The sequence below is a fragment of the Stegodyphus dumicola genome, chromosome 5, assembly GCF_044657685.1.
Source record: "Stegodyphus dumicola isolate Sdum_Otavi_A_Nest chromosome 5, ASM4465768v1".
Taxonomy (NCBI): Eukaryota; Metazoa; Arthropoda; class Arachnida; order Araneae; family Eresidae; genus Stegodyphus; species Stegodyphus dumicola.
Window position 1 is genome coordinate 39,503,330 of NC_140772.1, and position 20,961 is coordinate 39,524,290.

Consider the following 20,961-nt stretch of genomic DNA (forward strand, 5'->3'; position numbering starts at 1 on the left):
CATGCAGCTAGCCCCTTCGTCAGAATTTGAAGCCGGACCTAGCTATCGGTGTTCAGAGATCCTATTGCGCGCCCTATTTAAAACTCACTTCATTAATATATTTTAATGGAGTAGACGGTATGCTACAGAAGTGTAGAGAAAAATGAGCATACGAAATAACGTGTTAGTTAAAGTAAACCTTACGATATTAGGTTCATTAATATTTCTCTACACACAAAAGGATACTTAAGAAGTTTTGAAACAAGGGAGGGAAATATATGAAACTGGTATTATTATTTCTTTAACGTGATAGAAGAAAAGTGGGCTTTTTGTTCCGTCGGAATCGACTTAATCGATTTTGGCATTCATGATCTAGCTTTAACGTTCATGATTTGGCTTTTGATAATAAAATAGGTTCAACAAATCTCAAACTCAGTACATGATAGATTTGTATGAAACGTAAAAAATGCCTTCAAAGAACTACGCAGATTATATTTCCTAGATTGTTGTTGGTATCAGCTTGGATACTAACAATCGAGTAGATATATTCTCTTCATTCTTTAGAGATTATCAAGTAGCTACAACCGAAAATCTATTAAGCAACTTTGATGATAACTTGCTATGATAGATATTGGTTGGTATTATTAGGTATGTAATATGCTAATATTTTAAAGGCAGGTGGTTAATCCGTACATTTCAGATTTATTAAGTTCTAATCTACTACTAGTAGCGAAGACAAGACCGCTATACAAGGATATTTTGATCCAAGTCCCAATCTTGACGGAAGCTGGCTGCATGGTCGTTTTCATTATTTTTCCACATGTCCAACATATATACGAGGGCAATCCCAAAAAAAAGGTCTCCTATATTTTTAGATATACAAAGAACCGTTTATTTTCTATAATTGCTACATCACTTTAAAGATTGAAGAATGCTTTATTTTTCAACATAATCGCCATTTCATTCGATGCATTTTTGTAGACGCTGTGGCAGTTTTACAATGCCCATGTCATACCAGCTTGCCGCCATGCTTTTCAGGAAGCGTTGAACCTCATCTTTCACCTCATCATCGGTGACCGTCGTCCAGAGAAATGTTCCTTCAACTTAGGGAACAGGTGGAAATCGCTGGGTGCCCGTTGCCGTTTGTGGTCTTCCGTCAGCATACGCGGCACCCATCTTGCACGCACCTTCCGATATTGCAACTTTTCCGTTAAAATCCTGTGGATGGTGCTTCTGGAAACCTCAGGAACCAAAACGCAGAGAGCATCCAGAGTGATCCTCCGAATTTTACGCATGAGTTCCTCAACTTTCGCGATTGTCTCGTCGGCAATTGACGGCCTCCCGCTTCTTTCTTCGTCATGAATTTCAGTACGACCGGCTGTAAACTCTCTACGCCACTTGCGAACGTTTTTGACATCCATGCACGACTGTCCATACACTTCCGTCAATAGGCGGCGAATTTCAACTGGTTTAACGCCTTTTGCGTTCAAAAATCGAATAACTGCGCGCGCTTCGCACTTGGCGGTAACGTTTGTCGGGAGCTCCATTTCAAATGGCTGCCAAGCCAAGACTGAGCATCCGAGCGAAGCGCCTGCGTGCTTATGTGGTAGCGGAGAAGGCACCACTCACAACAGTGTTGCCAACAACCGTATTAAAACTTTCTCTACGTCCCCAAAAAATAGGAGACCTTTTTTTTGGGATTGCCCTCGTACTAACCAGTTTGCCTGAGCCCTGCCTTCAGGCAGATAGCACTTCGCATGCTTTTTCTTAATCAAATAAACTAAATAAACTACAATGTTACGATCCAAGCTTTTCTTAACAATGAGTCTCTATTTTCAGCTTTCAGCGTAAGAATATTTTGTTAGAAATTCGTGGTATAAAAGTAATACTTGAATGAATTAATATAAATATTAAAATTAGAAAATTTTATTTTGCCGTTATTCAATGATCAATTAACAGGACATAGCCTGAAACACATTATACATTCCTTTCACTTTCAGCTATAACAACATGAGATTTTTTGCCGTGGAACCAGAATGTAATAGTAGACACTATGTGGCTTCGGAGTTGTTACTTCGTCTTGAACATCGGAAACTAGAGTTGGTTCTTCCGTTTCTTCAGTATCCGGTTCTTCCGTTACATCAGTACTCTCTGGATCAGGAGCTTCTGTTGTGTTGGTTTTAGCATCACATGTGTAGGAAGGAATAGGAACTTCTGACGGGAATGGTGGCCATTGTTTGATGAGTTCGTAAAGTGAATCACCTGGGCACGAGGTACAGTAAGCATCTCGATGACCTATCACTTGAAAATTTCTCTTGACATAACCCTTTAAACATAAACATGTAAGAGATAAATGATGAAAAAGTAATCAAATAAAATGAAAAAAGATACATCATATATGTAGCTTATGGAATGTGCTTATTCAATGACTCTGTTCCATTTTTGTCGATGGGTAAGTTACAACCCACAATAAAGTACTAGGAACCTATAACCGAATATACTGACTTATTACTTTTATAATTATAAACAACTGAGAAGATAATATTTCCATCATAAGAAATACAAATTCTTACATATTAATTTATAACTTCGTTAATTTGATGATTATCAAATATATTTTTGTCTACTGAGTTTTAGAAAATACCCTTACAATTTTGCAACATAACTAAACATTGATCTCTAGTTTTGCTTGTGCGTTCTTCCTATTGATCTATTTTGAAATGCTTTTGTAATTGCTAATAATAATAATGATTACACTAAACTACAATGCTTACTTTCTCCACTCCGCAATAGACTATTTTAGGTACGAGCGATACCATTTCATCAGTTGGGCAGATCTTGTCGTAATTACCTATGAAGGCTATGCTGATCGAATTGCGGTTGTGGTACTTGGTATGGGCTCCAACTCTTTGCCAGGGACGGCCTTCATACACTCGACCATCTCCTCCAATCAGAAAATGATATCCAATGTCTCGCCATTCTAAAATCGAAACGAACAACATCCAATAAACAGTGAGAAACAAAAGGTACTATGGGTAATTTATTGAATTCAGTGGGAAATTTAAATACTGCAATGATGCTTAACATGTGTAACAAAATACACCTGAAGTTCCACTGAATTAGGGATACTTACTTAGTAACGAGTTGTGTCTCCTCTAGCCTTGATAACGGGTGCCACACGACGAGGCATAGATTCCCCAAATTTCTGGAAACGTTCCACGGGAATGGCTTGCCAAACATTGGCCAAAGCTGTGCATAATTCAGTAAGGTTCGTTGGTGCTGTGTGATGGCCTTTCACGCCTTGTTCCAAAACATCCAAAGATCCTCAATAGGATTTAAGTCTTCTTCTAGATGGCCAATCTATGACAGAAAAGTTTCAGGAATGCTTATCCAACCAGCCAGTAACCAAAAGAGACTTGTGAAAGATACAGTTGTTTTGCTGGAAAACTCCATTACCGTGCAGATAACACAACAGAATAAAAGGATGGAGGTGATCACCCAGCAACTCTACGTACCGAATTGCATTGAGGGAGGTTGGTACACTCACCAAAGATCCCAAACAGTGCCACGAAAAAACAACTAGACCATGATTGAGCCATCAAGCCCTTGTACAGTTCCAACCTGGCATGCAGGATCCATGGCTTCATGAGCCTGACGCCATATTCTCAGCCTCCCGTCGGCGTTAAGTAGTAGGAATCGAGACTCATCACTCCGTGATACTCGTTTCCAGTCCTCTACACTCCAGTCATTGTACTGTATTGCCCAGGCAAGATGTGCAGCCCGATGGCGAGCATTGAGCAATGGTACTCTTGTAGGTCGACGGCTCCCGAAACCCATATGGTGAAGCGGGAGTTACACAGTCCATTTACTGACTGTATGACTGGCGCCGTCATTCAACTGGGTGGTAATTTGAGCTAATGTTTTGCTTCGCTGGCTACGTACAATATTCCTGAGCCGTCTCTCACCACGCACTGTCAAGGTTAATTGTCCTTTGCAGTTTGCCCGATCGCTAGTGTTTTGTCCAGTATCCATGTATTCTTGCAATACTCTTGACACTGTCAACCTTGAAACTCCTAGCTGTCTGACGATTTCGGAAATTGAATGGCCCATGCGTCCCCCACCTACGATTTGTCCACGATGCGATCGAAGGCGTCTAAATCAGGCAGTTTATTCATACTGGCAATTCCAACAACTAATTCAGAACAACCACAGTACGCGCTATATATGCAGTTACCACAGCGCCCTCACTTGCGTATAAATGATGCGCAGCACTACACAATTTGCACAGCCCTTGATATCCCTAATTGAGTGGCACTTCAGTGTACGAGATCGCGTCTAATAACTGGTCTGGACTTCAAAAAAGTAACGGAGAAGAAATGCAGAATGCTTCCTATCATATGTCGGTCCCCCTTAAAGTTTCAATGAACCTCTGATCTTTAACGATCTTGCATTCAACTCCTTTGAATTTAAGTTACAAGGGCCAACCAACGGCGGAATAGCTAAAAGTAGGGAAATACTGGTAGTGCATCTTGTATCTCATTCTTGGCAATTAAATGGATGGCTGCGCGATGGTTTCGCGGTATGTAACGTAAATGTGGCCATTCTCTCTTGAGAAAAAATAATGTCTTCGCCATTTTGTATTTTTCATAAACAGCTTATTCCACGCTTGTACGTATCCAAATGATCAGAAGGTTGTTGATGCGTGTTCCTTGATCTATTGCACCAAGATATTTTACTGTACATTTATTTACAATTTATTTATAAGTCGTGTGCCACCTGGCATGTTTACTAGCGTTATGCCTCCTGGCATGTACATGATAGACATATTCTGCCACCTGGCATGTGAATTCATACATCATACTAGTTTTCTGCCACCTGACAGATACGATGCAATTACCTCAATTAGCGGTAATACGCCCGACATTTTGGCGTGTCCGCTTCCCTTACGTTCTGTAACGCAACTAACTCTTTGTGCGGTGCGCCCTCTGGGCACAAATCACCGCAATCACCAAGGAGGCCAAAACAACGCTTGATAGCTTCTAGTGGTGACTTTCCCTCATTTTTAATGCCTAAATTCTTTTTTAGACAGAACTCGATTAATTCATCCCTCAAACAATCGAGAATTGACTATAACTAATAACTGAGGAATTAAGTTTCAGAGCTTATCATTCCACAACTTCCGTCATGTTCGTAAATAGTTCTTAATTACTACTAATGAAATAAGAATTATCGTTTAGTATTTAAGGTTTGTGGCATCTTTTGGTTTAAAAGAACTTAATATTTAAGACGAGAGAATACCCCAAAATAACCAGAACTATCTTTAACAACTTAAAACATACTTTACATTATAAATTCCTGCCTCCTTGAAAGTGTCCTCCACCGGCATCGATACATTTTCCCCTCAACTAAAAACATGGAACTAGTTCTAGAACACTTAGCACTGAAAAATATACAAACAACATACGTTCTTATACCTCATCCACATAAATGAACTGCCTTTATTTTGTCTGAAAAGATTTCTGTATGCAGGTATCAGAAAATGTCGCACTGACTAAGAAGAAAATCTAACGAATGGAGTGAGTGAGACACAACTTTCGTATTCTGCTTCATCAAAAATTATAAGCTAGATATTTTCTTCTGAAACCTGTTCAGTAATTTCTCGGAAATCTCAATTAATAACTTATCTATCTTTATCAACGCTTCCCTCATTTTTAATTTCCCCTCATTTCCAAGTGGAGTCTAAGTCGTAGCAGTTTTCAACTGATATGCCTCTGTTTGAATCTGGAAAACTACTACTGCGTTTGCCATTTTTCAAAGCTTCATTTTTAAAAGGTCTCCAAAAAAAAAAAAAAAAAAAAAAGCGTAAAATCTGTCTAAGCTGTAGTTTTCTTTGCGGTCTCATATTAAAAAAATGAGAGAATGCTGCCAGCAGGAACACGCATATAAGAACAAAGTTGAATCTCTTTACTCAGACTGGTGCCACTTAACAAATAAGCGTAATTCAGAAGTCAAACAACAAAAATCAGCGTTATATTTACAAAATTTTCACAGGACTAGTTTCGATGGTTTTACCGAACCACCATCTTCAGCTGCAAAACCGCAAATGAACAAGATAGGAAATAATGATTAGATAAGATAAGAAAGCCTGGACAAGAATAAGCAAGTGGCGCCATCTGTTGGTGAAACCAGAACTAAAACATAATTTCTTTAAAGGCCGAAGGCAAATTTGGATTGGAATTAGGATCGTTAACTATAACAGAAAGATTTTTATGAATGTGAAATGCCTCTAGAAAATCCAGTTCTCCAATGGAAGATGTTATGGAATTTTTCTAGTTAACGATGGAATCTTTCTAGTTAACGATCCTAATTCCAATCCAAATTTGCTTTCGGCCTTTAAAGAAATTATGTTTTAGTTCTGGTTTCACCAACAGATGGCGCCACTTGCTTATTCTTGTCCAGGCTTTCTTATCTTATCTAATCATTATTTCCTATCTTGTTCATTTGCGGTTTTGAAGCTGAAGATGGTGGTTCGGTAAAACCATCGAAACTAGTCCTGTGAAAATTTTGTAAATATAACGCTGATTTTTGTTGTTTGACTTCTGAATTAGTATTTATTCGGCGTGTTATTGTGTCTTAAATAAGTGTATGTTAACAACACCACCTAGCGATACGATCCGTAATTACGAAATGCTCTCTTGCTGTGTTGTAATTCTGGTTATTTTGAAATAGCCATGCCTATGCATATTTCATTCACTAAAAGGCATTTAACACCAAAAAAACATTTGTCATAAATATGTGGTATTGCTAAATGTTATTAACTCCTATTATTCTAAATTCACTTACTTTTGATCTTTTTATGAATTTTCTGAAGTTTTTTTGTCCTTTTCATACAAGTCTCAGTTGTAGTACAGCCGCGAAGTGCCGTATGATGTATAATAATGTAGTCCACCGGACTAGTTAAGCATTCTATTATTCCAGAAGGCTCCTTACTTTTCCACATAGTCCGGTTTACTAGATATGGACTCAAGGCATCACAAGCTACGTTGGATTCAACATTTTCTGGAAAAACCAATTGAATTATAAACATAAATGGAACGGACGTCACATACTGAAACAATAAAACTTGTACGCATTTATTTTATAAAAAGTTGACATGGTCAACATTATTTTCGAGAAAGAAATTTGCAACGGTTAGAAAATAAGTGGAATAACATATATTAATCATTATGATTCTGTATCCATTGTAAGATGCAGGATCTTTGGGCAGCAATGATTTTGTTTGTGAACTCAATGATCTGATGACTGAGTTGACATTTGCCCTTCTGGATCGCTTGCAATGCTGATCTGCAGTCAGAGATGATGATGCCCCTGGAGGTCTTCTTTAGAGAGATAAATCTCCAGAGCACTTTTGATGGCGACGAGCTCGCATGTATAGTTGGAGGCGATTTTCCCAACAGGAATACTGTGGCATTTCTTAGTAGTTAAAAACTGATATTTTGAATTACATGCATAAAAATTTTAAGGTTTTTCATCCAGTGCATATTCGCTTGAGGCGGCTGCCACTCACGGTGGCAGTGGTAAAGTTCGCTTCTAGTGCAGCCTTATTTTCTAAAAATTTAAAAAAAAAATTATTTTCTATAAGAATAAATAAATAAAAATAAATAAATAGAAATAAATAAAAGTAAAAAAAAATAGTGGAAGCTCACGTATTTGAAATACAGATTTATATTACATTTTATTTATTTAATTATTTTTAAGAACCCTCGAAAACTAATCATTCGTGATTTTTAAGACATCACTTGGCACGTTTCGTAAATTTCTCTACTCCCTTTTCAATACATGTTCCGTCCTTTCGTGTATCCTTAGTTGACCTTGAAACACTTGCAATCCGTACTATTTTAGATCGTTTGCTTATATTATTCAGCTATAACCTTCTAGCTGTCATGCCCGAGCACTGGTGCTCCAAAATGTCACGCCCGAGTATTACTCGGGGTAATTTTTTTTTTTTTTTTTTTTTTTTGAGTGCACCGTATTGTTATACCCAAATACAATATCGTAAGTTATATACCCAAATATAATATCGTAAGTAATATAAGTTTATTTCTCGTCAGTAGTTATCGTGAGACATTAACTTTATCGTAAGAAGTTTATTTGGTTAGTTTTATTTATTATGTATTTATTGAGTCTACAGGACACTGAAAAGTTTGTTGTTCAAAAAAGTATGAAAATGGGGAAAAGATAAGAAAGGAAACACTATTCTGTTGTACTGATTGTGGAGTTGGTGTGTTGCTTGGAAAATTGTTTCCAGTTATACCACACAAAACTGAATTACTAATAGGTATTCGCTTTTATTTATTTCTATTTATTTATTTATTTTTATAGAAAATAGTAATTTTTTTAAATTTTTAGAAAATAGTGCTACACTAGAAGCGAACTTTACCACTGCCACCCTGAGTGACAGCCGCCTCAAGCGAATATGCACTGGATACAAAACCTTAAAATGTTTATGCATGTGATTCAAAATATCAGTTTTTAACTACTAAGTATATTTTACTTTGTACTAAACATTTGATTTTTGCAATTAAAAAAATGACAGTTTATGTACCAAAATCATCAAAATAGCTTAACACTTAAAGGGATAATGCGAGAAGTAAATTTTATGAATGATTAGCTTCTACGTGAGTGATAATTTTGAAATTCGTCTCAATTATGTTTTTAATTTTGCTTGTTTATCGAATAAGCTTATAGCTGTAACTTCTGACATTAATTGCCACTATGGCAAGAAGGATAAATGATTATATGACAAACCTGAAGTTTTTCTCAAAATTTTATTTCCTTCCAATGAAGAGAGTGAAGCCGATGAAAGAACAGAAAGCATAAACGAAAATATTTGATGCGAGAGTTCTTTCATCATAAGTCAAAGAAACTGGAATTTATTGTTCAAAACTGACACATATGGTCAACTATTTCGAAGCTACATGTACTGCTGGTAAAAATATTGTGCATGTAGTACAGGCTCCAAAGAACAAAATGCAAAAAAACGTAGATACTCGAATGGAATATTTTTCATTGATAATTACTAGTCGCATATGATATTTGATATCATTATGAAAGCCACTAACTCTAAGATGGAAAAAAAAAAAAAAAAAAAAAAAAAAAAAACGTACAAAGTTTCTTAAACAGAATTCATCTACTATTTCAGAAACTAACCTTGAAATAAAAGCTCTAAATATTCTACTGCTAAATGGCAATGACATTGTTGCGTTTTTCTCTTTCTGACAGCAGTTGTTACGTTATTTTCTTCCTTTACGTTCGTACGGGATTCGTAGATTTGGAGTGATTAACGACGACACTTAATGAAGTATCGAAACACACTTTATTTACACAGTATTAATCAGGACAGCTCCAATAACACATTTTATAGTCCTCGAAAATCTACTATAAACACGCTAAAACAATCAGAGACACAGCCTTCAGGTTATCAGGCTATCACGGTGGAGACAGCTTCCTGCAAAGCACCCGACTCTGCTTTCCGGAGTACAGCTCCCGACTCTGCTTGGTCGTTTTCGGAACTCCACGTACTCTCGAGACTCTCCACGCTACAACTCGCAATGCACTCGATGACACACAGAGCACAGCTCCTGACTCTGCTTGGTCGTTTTCGGAACTCCACGTACTCTCGAGACTCCCCACGCTACAACTCGCAATGCACTCGATGACACACAGAGCACAACTCCTGACTCTCGGTTCAGTCGTTTCCGGAGCTGAACACTCTCTCTCTCTCGACGATGCACTAACCGCGATACTCTACGAGACTCTTTCGGTGCACTCGACGACCCACTCGGCACTCGCTGGCCGGCTGTCAACGCGATCGTCTCCGCAGGGATTGACTCGCTAGACGAGACACACTCACTCGATGAGAGACGCACACTAACTGACTGCGGACAAGCAGGGTTTATATAGCTTTCGGCTTGTGTTCGAGAACATTCTGAGCTAAACCGGTAAGAATTCGTTCCAGAAGGTTCTCCAACCGTCTATGGTATATCGCAAATTTTGTTGTCAAATGGGTGATTTTTTGCCAAATGTGGCAACCCAGCTTTCCCTTGCCATTTTACGGCAACCCTAAAACTGCTTTACGGGGAAGCCATCTCACCGCGCCTTTACATTTCGTAACAATATATTGATATATTCATATGGCGATGATATTTTTCTCTTAATCTTTGATGTAAAACACTTTTTTGAAAATTTTAAACTAAACCACGCTTGGAAGTAAAATGTTGGTAGCCGTATTTTTTACGAATGATTAGCTTCAACGTTTCTTTATAGTAAGGTTAGCTTTTTAGGCTTAAATACCATTCGCATATTTTATTTATTTGCCTAAAACATCGTCTCGCGTGTTTTTTCCCCTCGAGTGTTTTTAACATATGAATTAGGAAACTTCTAATTTAGAGTAACAACGCAAAATATATGCACGGATAGAAGAAAAAGTGAACTGTGTAAGGAAGAATATATTGGACTTCTTTAAAATACACAATACAGCAACATTAATGCGTCTTTACATGTATTTTTTAGACTATCCCGTGAGAAATGGTATACACCATGTAATTCCTCCCTCAGATAATAAAAGGTAAAATTAGTAAAGAAAAGGGCAGATACATAAGTAATATGTTATTAGAAATTATCTGGACAAATCAATTTTCTTTTCTTCTATAAGCAAAAAATTTTCAAACGATAATGCTACTTACGTGGTGCATAACAGCAATGGAATGTATGTAAAGTGTTAGCAAGGATGATCCAATACAGTTGAATATGACTGTACTTCATAGTGTTTCTTTTACTCGCAGCAGAAAAACCTGAGAATGAAATCACATTAGTTTCACTTGAAATGAAATATCCACTATAACGAATTTCAAGGGACTCTTCGCTATATCTGATCCGATAATTTTGATTGATGATTTTGAGATTCACTACTTTCTCTTTCCCTAAATAGTGAAAATTTTAAAATTTCTGTCATAACATAAGCCTCGAACAGAGTTCTGACTGGCAGTTCAATTAAAAAATTCGAGTGGATTCAGAGAACTCAATGGTCATATACACCATATAGTATCTTAAGATATGCTTATCGTATTCTCGTTCTTTAAGAGTTGCATGTTTGTTGCATAACATGAAAAAAGTGGGGATGAAGCTAAAAGAAAAGTAACGTTAAGGGGATAAATGGGGAATGTAGGTCCTAGTATCCTTAGCGTAGAAAATTTTAAAGTCTAGCAATCCTTTCGTTAACAGTTGCATAAAGTTTTAGAAAAATATAAAGAATACAAAAAGAAAAATTCTATCGAAGACATCCATCCAGGTTCATATCCGATTTTTATACTTTTAGAAGTTCGCTGTAACAGCTTGAAATAATATTTATATAGGAAACTGGAAGAGACCAAAATGCTCGTTCGTTACAGCGGATTCGACTGTTCACATGCTGTTGGCATGATTTTATTAAAAATTAAACAAAACAGTAAACATATTTTGGCATACATTTTGCATAAAACTCGCAGGATTTCGAAGGCAAACAAACGCAATACTTTTTCTTCAGGAGCAAATAAAGTTTGCAAAATTGGAAGAGGGATGACCGCATTTATATTGAAAGCTATAGGCGGAACAAAGTGGACACGAACTTAGCGCCATCTGTCCAGTAGAACAGTAATGAAATCTGAAAACCTAAAACATCAGAATCCTAAAGGCATTAGGAAGGACTAGTTTAAAATTAATATCATTAATTAAATAAGATAATTTTTTGTGATGTTAAAAGCTTCAAAGAAATCCAAGACAGCAACTGCAGGAGCTTTATGGATAATTTCTACAGAACCAAAATCAAAATAGTGATTATGTTTCCAACTACGACTGCCTATGGAAAATTATTTTTATTTCTCCATTTCGGATGCGAGCAAACTAGATATATAGAAATTAAATTTCTAACAAATAGATATGTTAGAAATTCCCTAGGATTTAAAGTAAATTTATAACATTTCTTATTCACTGGTCGAACTCAAAGAGCGTTGAAATTTCGCGTCAAGGTACACGAAGCTGATGTCCGAAAAGCTGAAATAAACAAATCTTTGATAGTCAATCGTAGTTGGAAACATAATTACAATTTTGACTTTGGTTCTATGAAAATTATCCATAACGTTTCTTTAATCTGCGAATTTGATTTCCTTGAAGTTTTTAACATTCATAAAAATTCATCTCCTTTAGTTAACATTAATGCCAATTCAGTCCTTCCTAACACTTTTAGAACTAGTAGCTTAGATTTTTCATATTTCATAACTGTTTTTCTCTACTGATGGCGCTAAGTACATGTTCACTTTGCTAAAACCATCGCTTTTGATATAAATATGATAACCGACATTGCAATCGATAGAGTTTCGTTCAAAGCTGACCAACACAAGGTTGCTGTTTTATATAATTTTAAATTGGAGCGTTTCTCTTGCAATTTAGTGATTTATTTTATTAAGCGTCTGCAAAAGTGAAGATATAGCAAAAGGGAAAGTGTAAGCTTTGGTAAAAAAGAAAGGTTATAAGGTATTTCTCCCGCCTTCTTAACAGGCCTTCGTGGTGTAGTGGTCAGCACACTCGGCGCGTATTCGAGAGGTCGGTGGTTGGAGTCCCGGCGAGGGCATTGCTCACTTTTCATCTCTCCTGCTTTCAAAAAATACCTAATGTTTCTACATGGCGCCCGAACTAAACAAGGTGGTGTATGATGATATTCCACCACCAGAATTTGGCGACTGGGTCCCCTAATCCCCAGTCACCCTTTAAAAGGGGGAGTAGATAAGGTATTTCTCCCTCCTTCTTAGCATGCCTTCGTGGTGTAGTGGTCAGCACGCTCGGCGCGTATTCGAGAGGTCGCTGGCTGGAGTCACGGCTAGAGAATTGCTCACTTTTCATCTCTCCTGCTTTCAAAAAATACCTAATGTCTCTTACAAGGTAAGGTAACAAAAGCTAAAGTAGTGTAACGTCTTCAGCTATTTTATCGACCACCACGAAGTCTTGAGAAAAAGCACGGATAGAGTATTTCTTAAAGAATTCTCGGAAAGATGAAGTGACCAGCAGTCAAAAACAATTTAAAGTTTTTGTTCCTCTTATAGTTGTTTGAAGAGAGACATTTTTCTGTATTTTTCTAATTAAAATGTATCATATAGCTTAATTTTAAATATTCGAAAATTTAAAATGTAAGTTCTAATAAAATCTATTATTAATTTAGAAGATTATTGAGCTATCAAAGTTAACAACGAATGCTCTTTGGATAGACAAACAGCAAACATTTAGCATTTGATAAAAACTTTTAACGGCATATAAATTCAAACACGTCAACATATTATTTCTTCTAAAAATTCCAACTGAAGAAGAAGAATATATCAAAGTTACCATAAGCTACCGTGTTTTGGTATGCCTAATATTTATTGAAAGGGAAGAAAATTAAGTGCGTCAAAGTTTAGGAAAGTACATAAAAAATTATGAGGAAAAGTACATAAAAAATTATGAAACCAATCAGATCCGCCATCGAATTAAATTTATGGAAAAACACGAGAGAGCTATCTGTATCTAAACATGTGGGAGTGATCTGGTTGGTCACTTCTGAATAGCTTCTTTTCAGGAAACCTAATAAAATGTAATTTCCAGTCTCGTAGTTATCTAGATCCTTTCGTTATAACTGATTTATAACTGTCATCAGCAGTTAACATTTTTGTGTCTTCAAATATTCAAAAATGCATTTCATAGAAAAATTTTCATTTATTTCTTAAATGCAAGCTTGTTTAGAATAAAGCAAAATTCAACTTTTTTTGCTTGGATCCGAAAATATTTAACTACATCGGACTTGCCAAAATTGAATAAAGAAAGGAGGATATGAATAATAAAAAATTTGAGTTAATGATATTTTCGGAAAATATACTCTTGAAAAACATTGAGGATCTTGATCATTGAGGATCTGTTTTGAAACAAATAGATTATAATAAAGCTTTATTATCAGTTAGAGACATTTTGCTCTATTCAACATTTTTATTCTGTATCTTAAGCCGTTTTAAAAAAATAAATGATAACTATTTTAAAGTGTTTTTATTGCACTGTTTACATTAATGTTCTCAGGCAGTATTTGCGGAAAGAATTAATATTATTAAACGCAAAGAAAACATTATATTAACTTTCAAGTGGAGCTATGCAACGTAATTCTCCGCAGAACCATTTGTTTGCATCATTTTTGCTCATTTGTGTATTTGTATTTTTTGCCTTTTGTTTGTATCTGTACATTTGTTGCATTTCAGTTGCATATTTGAATACATTTTTTTACACTTTTGCAAGCACCACCTCATTGCATGCACCAAATTTTAACCCACAGGACGTGAGCCCAGAATGGCTGTTAATTTCGTTTTGGCATTTTGCGTTGAAAACTTTAAATCTCGGTTCATTTTTCGAACTGCTGCCACCAAATATTAGAGCCCAATGAAGAATCTGCATAAATGTATGTATGTTTCTCTCATTGTGATAAAACAACGGTACCTAAAGCCATCAAATTTTGAATAACGTACGTTTCCACCCGAATATGGGCATCTGGAAGACCGAATTTAGAATTTGTTTTATTATCTTTTACATATTGTGTAAAACTTTAACGAAATTTTTATTAAGAAATTCAACGATTTCAAAGCGAGCAATGGCAACACTGTACGGAAAAAAAAAAAAAAAAAAAAAAAAAAAACTTTTTTATCCCCAGCTCACGAGACTATGTATCGGAAATTCTAAAGATATGCTCATTTTAAAATTATTTTGCGATATTGCTGTTGAATTGAATTTTGTGGTTTAAGTGCGAAGAACATTATATTTAACAAATAAAGGTAACACACTAAACGTTAAAAAAAGTAAATGTTAAAAAGTTAATGTAAAAAAGTTAAACGCCTTCGGGCGTAATGTAATATCTGAAAGCTTTAGGATTTTTTTTAATATAAATACGCAAATAAAAACTGAGATTTCCTGATTACGTTCAATACTTTTCACATATTAGAATGATTGTTATTCTACAGTACACACGTAATTTCAATATTTACTTGTAGAGACATTAAGATATTATTACTTGTAGAGACATTAATTAAACTTGTAGAGACATTAAGATTTTTTGGAAGCAGGGAAGATGAAAAATTAGCAATGCCTTTGCCGGGAATCGAACCACGGACCTCTGGAATACCGGCCCAGCGTGCAGAACCACTACACCACGAAGGCGCGCTAGAAAGGCGGGAGAAATACCTAATATACTCCCCCTTTTAAAGGGCGACTAGGGTTTTTAGGAGACCCAATCGCCAAATCCTGGGTGAGGAGAATCATAATACAACACCCTTTTAGTTCGGGCGCCATTGTAGAGACATTAGTTTAATTGGAAAAGCCAGAGAGATGAAAAACTGAGCAATCGCCTTCGCCGGGAATCGAATCATGGACCTCTGGAATACCGGCCCTGTGTGCTGGCCATTACACCACGAAGGCACGGCGAGGAAGGCGGGAGAAATATCTTATAAACTGTTTGTTTATATATATATATATATCTGCACTTGGTCTAAGAGTTTTATCAAGTTTAAGTTGCTTTTATCAGTTTTTGTCAAATGAAGTTTGTTCGGATTGTTATGCTGATGAAGCAAATAAGTCTTTTGAATTTTTCTCACAGCTTTCAGTTTAAAAGATGTGTAGCTAGTCGTGTGAAAAAATTTCATTTTCATTCTGAGACTATTCTCGCTAGTCAGCTCAGCTCAATTTAGTGAAGTCTAAAAAGCGATTCCAAAAATTAAGTACAAGAGCCTATTAAAAATTTAATAAGAAAATATATAACCAAGCTAAACTATTTAAAATCACAGAATTGAATAAAACAATTCGTGTGTTCTTCGGAGAAATTTAATATTAAAAGTATCGCCTTACCTTCTGGGTAATCCTCGTCCCTTCTAAAACAAAGGTGTTGTATCCGACATGACCGGTTACTTTATGAAGAGATGGTCAAGGTTGTGAAAAACTGCCTATTCTCTTGCCGCATTTGAATTTTTATAGCCTATGAGAGGATCCTTACTTTTGAACCATGAAAGCGTGCCGTAAAAGACCCTGCAATGTCAACTAGTATATATTCTTGGATATTTAATTCATTTTAAAACATCATCTGGGATCCTTTTCAATTCTTACGTCCGATTGTTGCATTATGAAATATATTTTTAGCTTATGAAACGGCTGCACTCTGTCGAATGCATTAAAGTTGTGAATACATTATTCATTTTACTGGTTTTTGTAAGAACACCATTTCTTTGCTTTAAAAGCCCATTTGAGCAAGGTATTTTAGCTCTTTCAGTAAAAATTAAATTATAAATACCAGTTGGGGTGTATTCCTACCGATTGGTTCATTTACTGACAACACGGAACCCCAGAAGTTCACCTTTGGTCGTATTGGTATAATCCCGCCGGGCTAACTGCACCGTTTCGCCCTCATTTTGAGCGACCCTGGTGGAGGGAGTCTGATGTTTTCCCAACCCTTCCCTTACCACCAACCTCTCGAGAGGACGTTCGGCCCAGCTTGTATTTTGAGTCCCCCTTGCCACACAGATGCTATGCTTGAAAACGTCCTTGCCTTTTCCGAAATTGGAACCCGAGTACATCGGCACGACAGTCAACGTCATTAGCCACTATACCAGATAGGAACGTTTAAGTAAGAACGGTTTTAAGTAATATTTTCATTAAATCCTAAACTGAACAGAAAGCGCAGTTTGTGCGTAGAAATAAACTCCACCGTTTACGGGTATTCAAAACAAAGAAGTTGAAATTTCAAAATAAAGGTATTGGTTTAGGTAGGAGGAGGTGGAACACCAGAATTTCACCATTGGTCATGCAGGTATATTTCCTTTTCACTAACTGTGCAGTTCTACCCCAATTTTCAGGGAATTTCTTACAGAGACAACCTATCGTTACGCCAATCAAAATAATAATAATAGTCTGCAGTAGAGCTTCAGACGGTACTTACGTATTAACGCAACCAGGCCAAAATTCGCATAAATTGCGAAATTTGGCGACCCTACTTACGGCAACCCTACGTGTTATACGTAGTTTTGTAAAAAGAGCATGTGGAGATTCAAAAAATTTTCCTGCATTTTCGTGCAAATTTTTGTAATTTATGAGAAAATAGCAGTGTACATGGATAAAGTCAAGAGTGTGCGCAATGCCATTTTTGTGCAATTCTGGGATTTTTTTTTTAAGTAAAAATAAGTCGACGTGTACATGGTTATGGCGAATACGGTTTTCAGTCAGTGCTAAAAGCAATAGCCAAAAGATTTCCGCCGAAAAAATAATTCTGCAACTTATTCAAATTCGAAACCGGAAGGGTTTAATTGCTATTTTATATTTTAAAACAAAATAATATAAAAAAACTGTATTAAAAATTATCTGTAATTAATAAATGTACATTTTCTTTCTATTCATACTTTTTTACTCAAACTTACAAATAGCGCCAACCTGGTTGCGATAATACGTAAGTACCCTTCAGATTTATTAGTTTAGAAGTGATATTTTGCTGTAAAGTACAGAAACTGTACTTAAAATTTCAACCGTTTCATTTAGAATTACAAATAGTACTTAATATAACGTCTACATTAATGACTTAGCGAAGTCCACAGAGAATACCAAGAGCATAGGATGCATCATCTATTCAAATTATTTAATAATTTGGACATAGAATCTCCCTGATGAGCGTCATATAGTGTAGATAAGTTAAACATAGCACTTAAACAGTTTTTTGATTGATATGATAAAACGAAATGGAGGTAAATACAAAGAAATCTATCAGACTATCTATCTCTCAGACTTCTTTCTTTGAAAAGACAACTAATTGATATGCCTGTAGTATATAATACATAGTCTAGAACAGATAAATATACGAATGCCAAATACCTTGGTGTTGTTAAAAAAATAACGTGGTATATGCAGGTTGATGATGTGCTGAAACTGGAATCTTAAAAATATTGTCCGAATTACGCTGTAATAGAAAAATTTTGAATTCCTGCTTTTGGAGTCTTGAATGACCTGCAGTGATAAAGTCGCAGCTGAAAGTAACCCAGTTTGAAAGCTTGAGATTCATTGCAGGTGCGGTGGAAACAGCATCTATGCAAACAGTATTGATCTTGACTCATAATTAATCTTTAGAAGAAGTAATCCAACCATAAAGCCGTTGTGTTTATAACAGAAACTCATACATTTGCCATCTAACATATACTGAAAATAACACAATAAGTCAAAGAATCAAGGCTGGAAAAACACACTGGAGGTTTACAGGAACTAAATATACTAAAAAGCAATTTAGAGTGTTTATCCTCACCCACTGATCCGCTGATTCTTTGTACAGAAGACATATTACATTTCACGGGGAAGTTTAGAAAGAACAGACAAGTGAAATTATTCTAAAGTCTCTCGCACCAACACTCCCTTTTCAAATAAAATACAGATACAATTAGAGGAATAAATCGAATTATAAATTTCAAAACTTTACTATTGGCCGATCGGTAAAACCGTTGATAATACATAGTTCGAAGGCCCACCGACAATAGAACAATAAAGTCGTAAACGCTGGTAGTTCGAGGTGGGTTTAATGCCAGGCAACGGGTTAGCTGCGTGGGAGCTTTTGTGGTTTTCTCCAAGTATATATATATATATATAAGACAACTTTTCAATAAAACCATCTCTTGCATTCTACCTCGTATGGAGAACTCTCATCTTCGGGCTTCATCATATGTCAGGCCCAGTCAGGATTCTCTGACGATACTGCCAAGAGCAGGAACGAATTATCCTGCTGAATACCAAGAAAAACACCAAAGTATCTTTGAAACTTTGGGAGATATACTGGTTTTCAGCAGGCGATGTTTTCAGCAGGCCTGCTTTCGCCAGTTCCTTGATGTATCCCAAGTTGGGCATGGCAGTTGTGATTCCGTAGAGTGATTTTCTCCCGCAGAGGTACATCTGAAAGAAAAAGAAAGTGAATCACCTTGCTTCAAGAAGTTAGTTGCTAGGCTGGCGTGTTCGAAGAGGGAGTTACTCCTGATTGTTCCGTGATCTTATTTTAGGAGATGGGCGGCTAAAGGGCGGTATCTCTTATTTCGTGCTAGAATTTCGTATACTAAGATGTCTGCAAAATTGGCAGGGTTATTGCAGATGGATTCATTGAAGAAACTTTCTTTCATTCTGGAATTGAAGTCCGGAATGGTTTCCACATTCAAGTGAAAGTGGAGAATCTTATTTCTTACGTAAGTACAGTGCATCGATGAAACATCTTGTTTTGAAGTAGTACTTGCAGTTTCTTAACTTCACTAGCTGTTGCCCAGGCTGGGGGAGCATACTTGACAATCGGTTGAATGACCGAGATATAAAGCTTCTTTTTAAGGTTGAGTGATAGACGTTTGCTTTTCAACAGAGGAAATAGCCGAAATTCTAATCCAAAAGCTTTGCCACTGATTCTGTGTACGTGATCGGCCCATGTGAAATTTTTTATTGAGGGTAACCCCTAAATAAATTGTTTTGTCAACCCTGGAAGGTTGAGTACCAAATAATTTGACTTTAGAGTTAATTAGTTCTCTTTTCCTGTGCTTCCTTATTAGCAGAATCTTTGATTTCTCTGGTTGGATGCAAGGTCTTCCACCTGCTCCACATTTCTCAATATCAGGGATTTTCTTCTGTATTTTGGTAAGTGCATGATTTGGATTCATAGATTTGACGTCTAGAACCGTGTCATCGACGTAGCCAACTTTTCTTAGGAAGTCCTAAACAAACATATTCATTCTCCTAGGTAAATAACCCTAGCGTGTTTTGCTGCAATCAAATAAGCCAAACCAATTAAAGCAGGTAGCTCGAAGTAGTTTCAATCGTAGCGAATAGGTTTCCTGGGAAAAAAGATTCGTGTTTTAACTCACAGATAATATGGATATACATTGAAAAAAAATTTTAAGGCAAATGCTTTCTGACCTCTTTTAGAGCTCTTTTCCCCAATAATAAAAATGCTGCAAATTTTTCAACTGCCTAAATTTATTTTGGACATAACTGTAAGTTATATTTTGTTTTGCTTTCTTCGTCTGTCTTATACTACTCCAGAGGTCTAATCCTTTTCTCTTCATAATTTTTTAATACGTGATTAAAGCCTTTGGCTTCATTCTACCAGATCCATTATTTAAAGAAACATCGGTGAATTCTACGTTTTTTTTTTCTTATAATCTGGTAATATATAGTTAAGACTTTGGTTTCCTTCCCTCAGATTCATTATTTGCGAAACATATGTAAATTCACTATCAGCTATATTACCTAATTAATTTTCAGGAATGACGAAGGGAGGATTTTTCTATTAACTCGTCATGTGTATGGATTTCTATATTTCGAAAATCAGATTTTTCAGTTAAATACCTCATTGTGTAAAGTATGTTGATTCCATATGGCTAGCTGTATAATTTTAAACTATATCCAAACAACATTATATGTATTTATATTATTAAATAAAGACATGGTTTAGTATTAAAATTCTAATTCAATGTCGTCTTAATTTTTTTAATTTAGCAATCAACTTGACTGCAAGTAAAAAACGTGAAATGTGTGTTGCACCTTGCAAATAGAAAAGAAAAAGAAATATTTAGAAAATATTAACAGTGGTATGCATTTAATAAAAAGTTGGTAAATATAACGTAACATAAATAAAGCGCACATGGTTTCATATTTTAGATTTAAAGTGATTAATACTTTATGATTTGATTATAAAAACTTTTATTCAAAGGACAGATTCTAATAATCTCAAGACGAGACTTGGTCGGAATATTTCCCAGATCCAAAGCTATTGGACGAAAGAATTCCCAAAGCTGGGCAAATTTCTGCAGGAAATTTGCTTTTGGCAACAAAAAACGCTTTGTTTGTTTATTTTATTCTATCCGCAGGAATTTAGCTCTTATC

At 36.0% G+C, this 20,961-nt stretch overlaps 1 protein-coding gene across 2 annotated transcripts; it reads right to left on the minus strand.

Annotated features, from left to right (window-relative positions):
* Positions 1–1,889: 1,889 nt before the first annotated feature.
* On the minus strand, positions 1,890–18,086 carry LOC118183852 (peptidoglycan-recognition protein SB1-like). Of its 2 annotated transcripts, none has more exons than XM_035353457.2 (5): positions 17,932–18,086; positions 10,725–10,832; positions 6,823–7,038; positions 2,754–2,959; positions 1,890–2,305 (listed from the first exon to the last, which is right to left on the minus strand). In XM_035353457.2, exons 2-5 carry the CDS (start codon positions 10,801–10,803, stop codon positions 1,976–1,978), a joined length of 831 nt encoding a protein of 276 aa, XP_035209348.1. In that variant the 5' UTR covers positions 10,804–10,832; positions 17,932–18,086; the 3' UTR covers positions 1,890–1,975. The 2 variants fall into 2 exon arrangements, with proteins under 2 accessions (XP_035209348.1, XP_035209350.1); XM_035353459.2 differs by lacking the exon at positions 17,932–18,086 and adding an exon at positions 15,925–16,061.
* Positions 18,087–20,961: the final 2,875 nt, after the last annotated feature.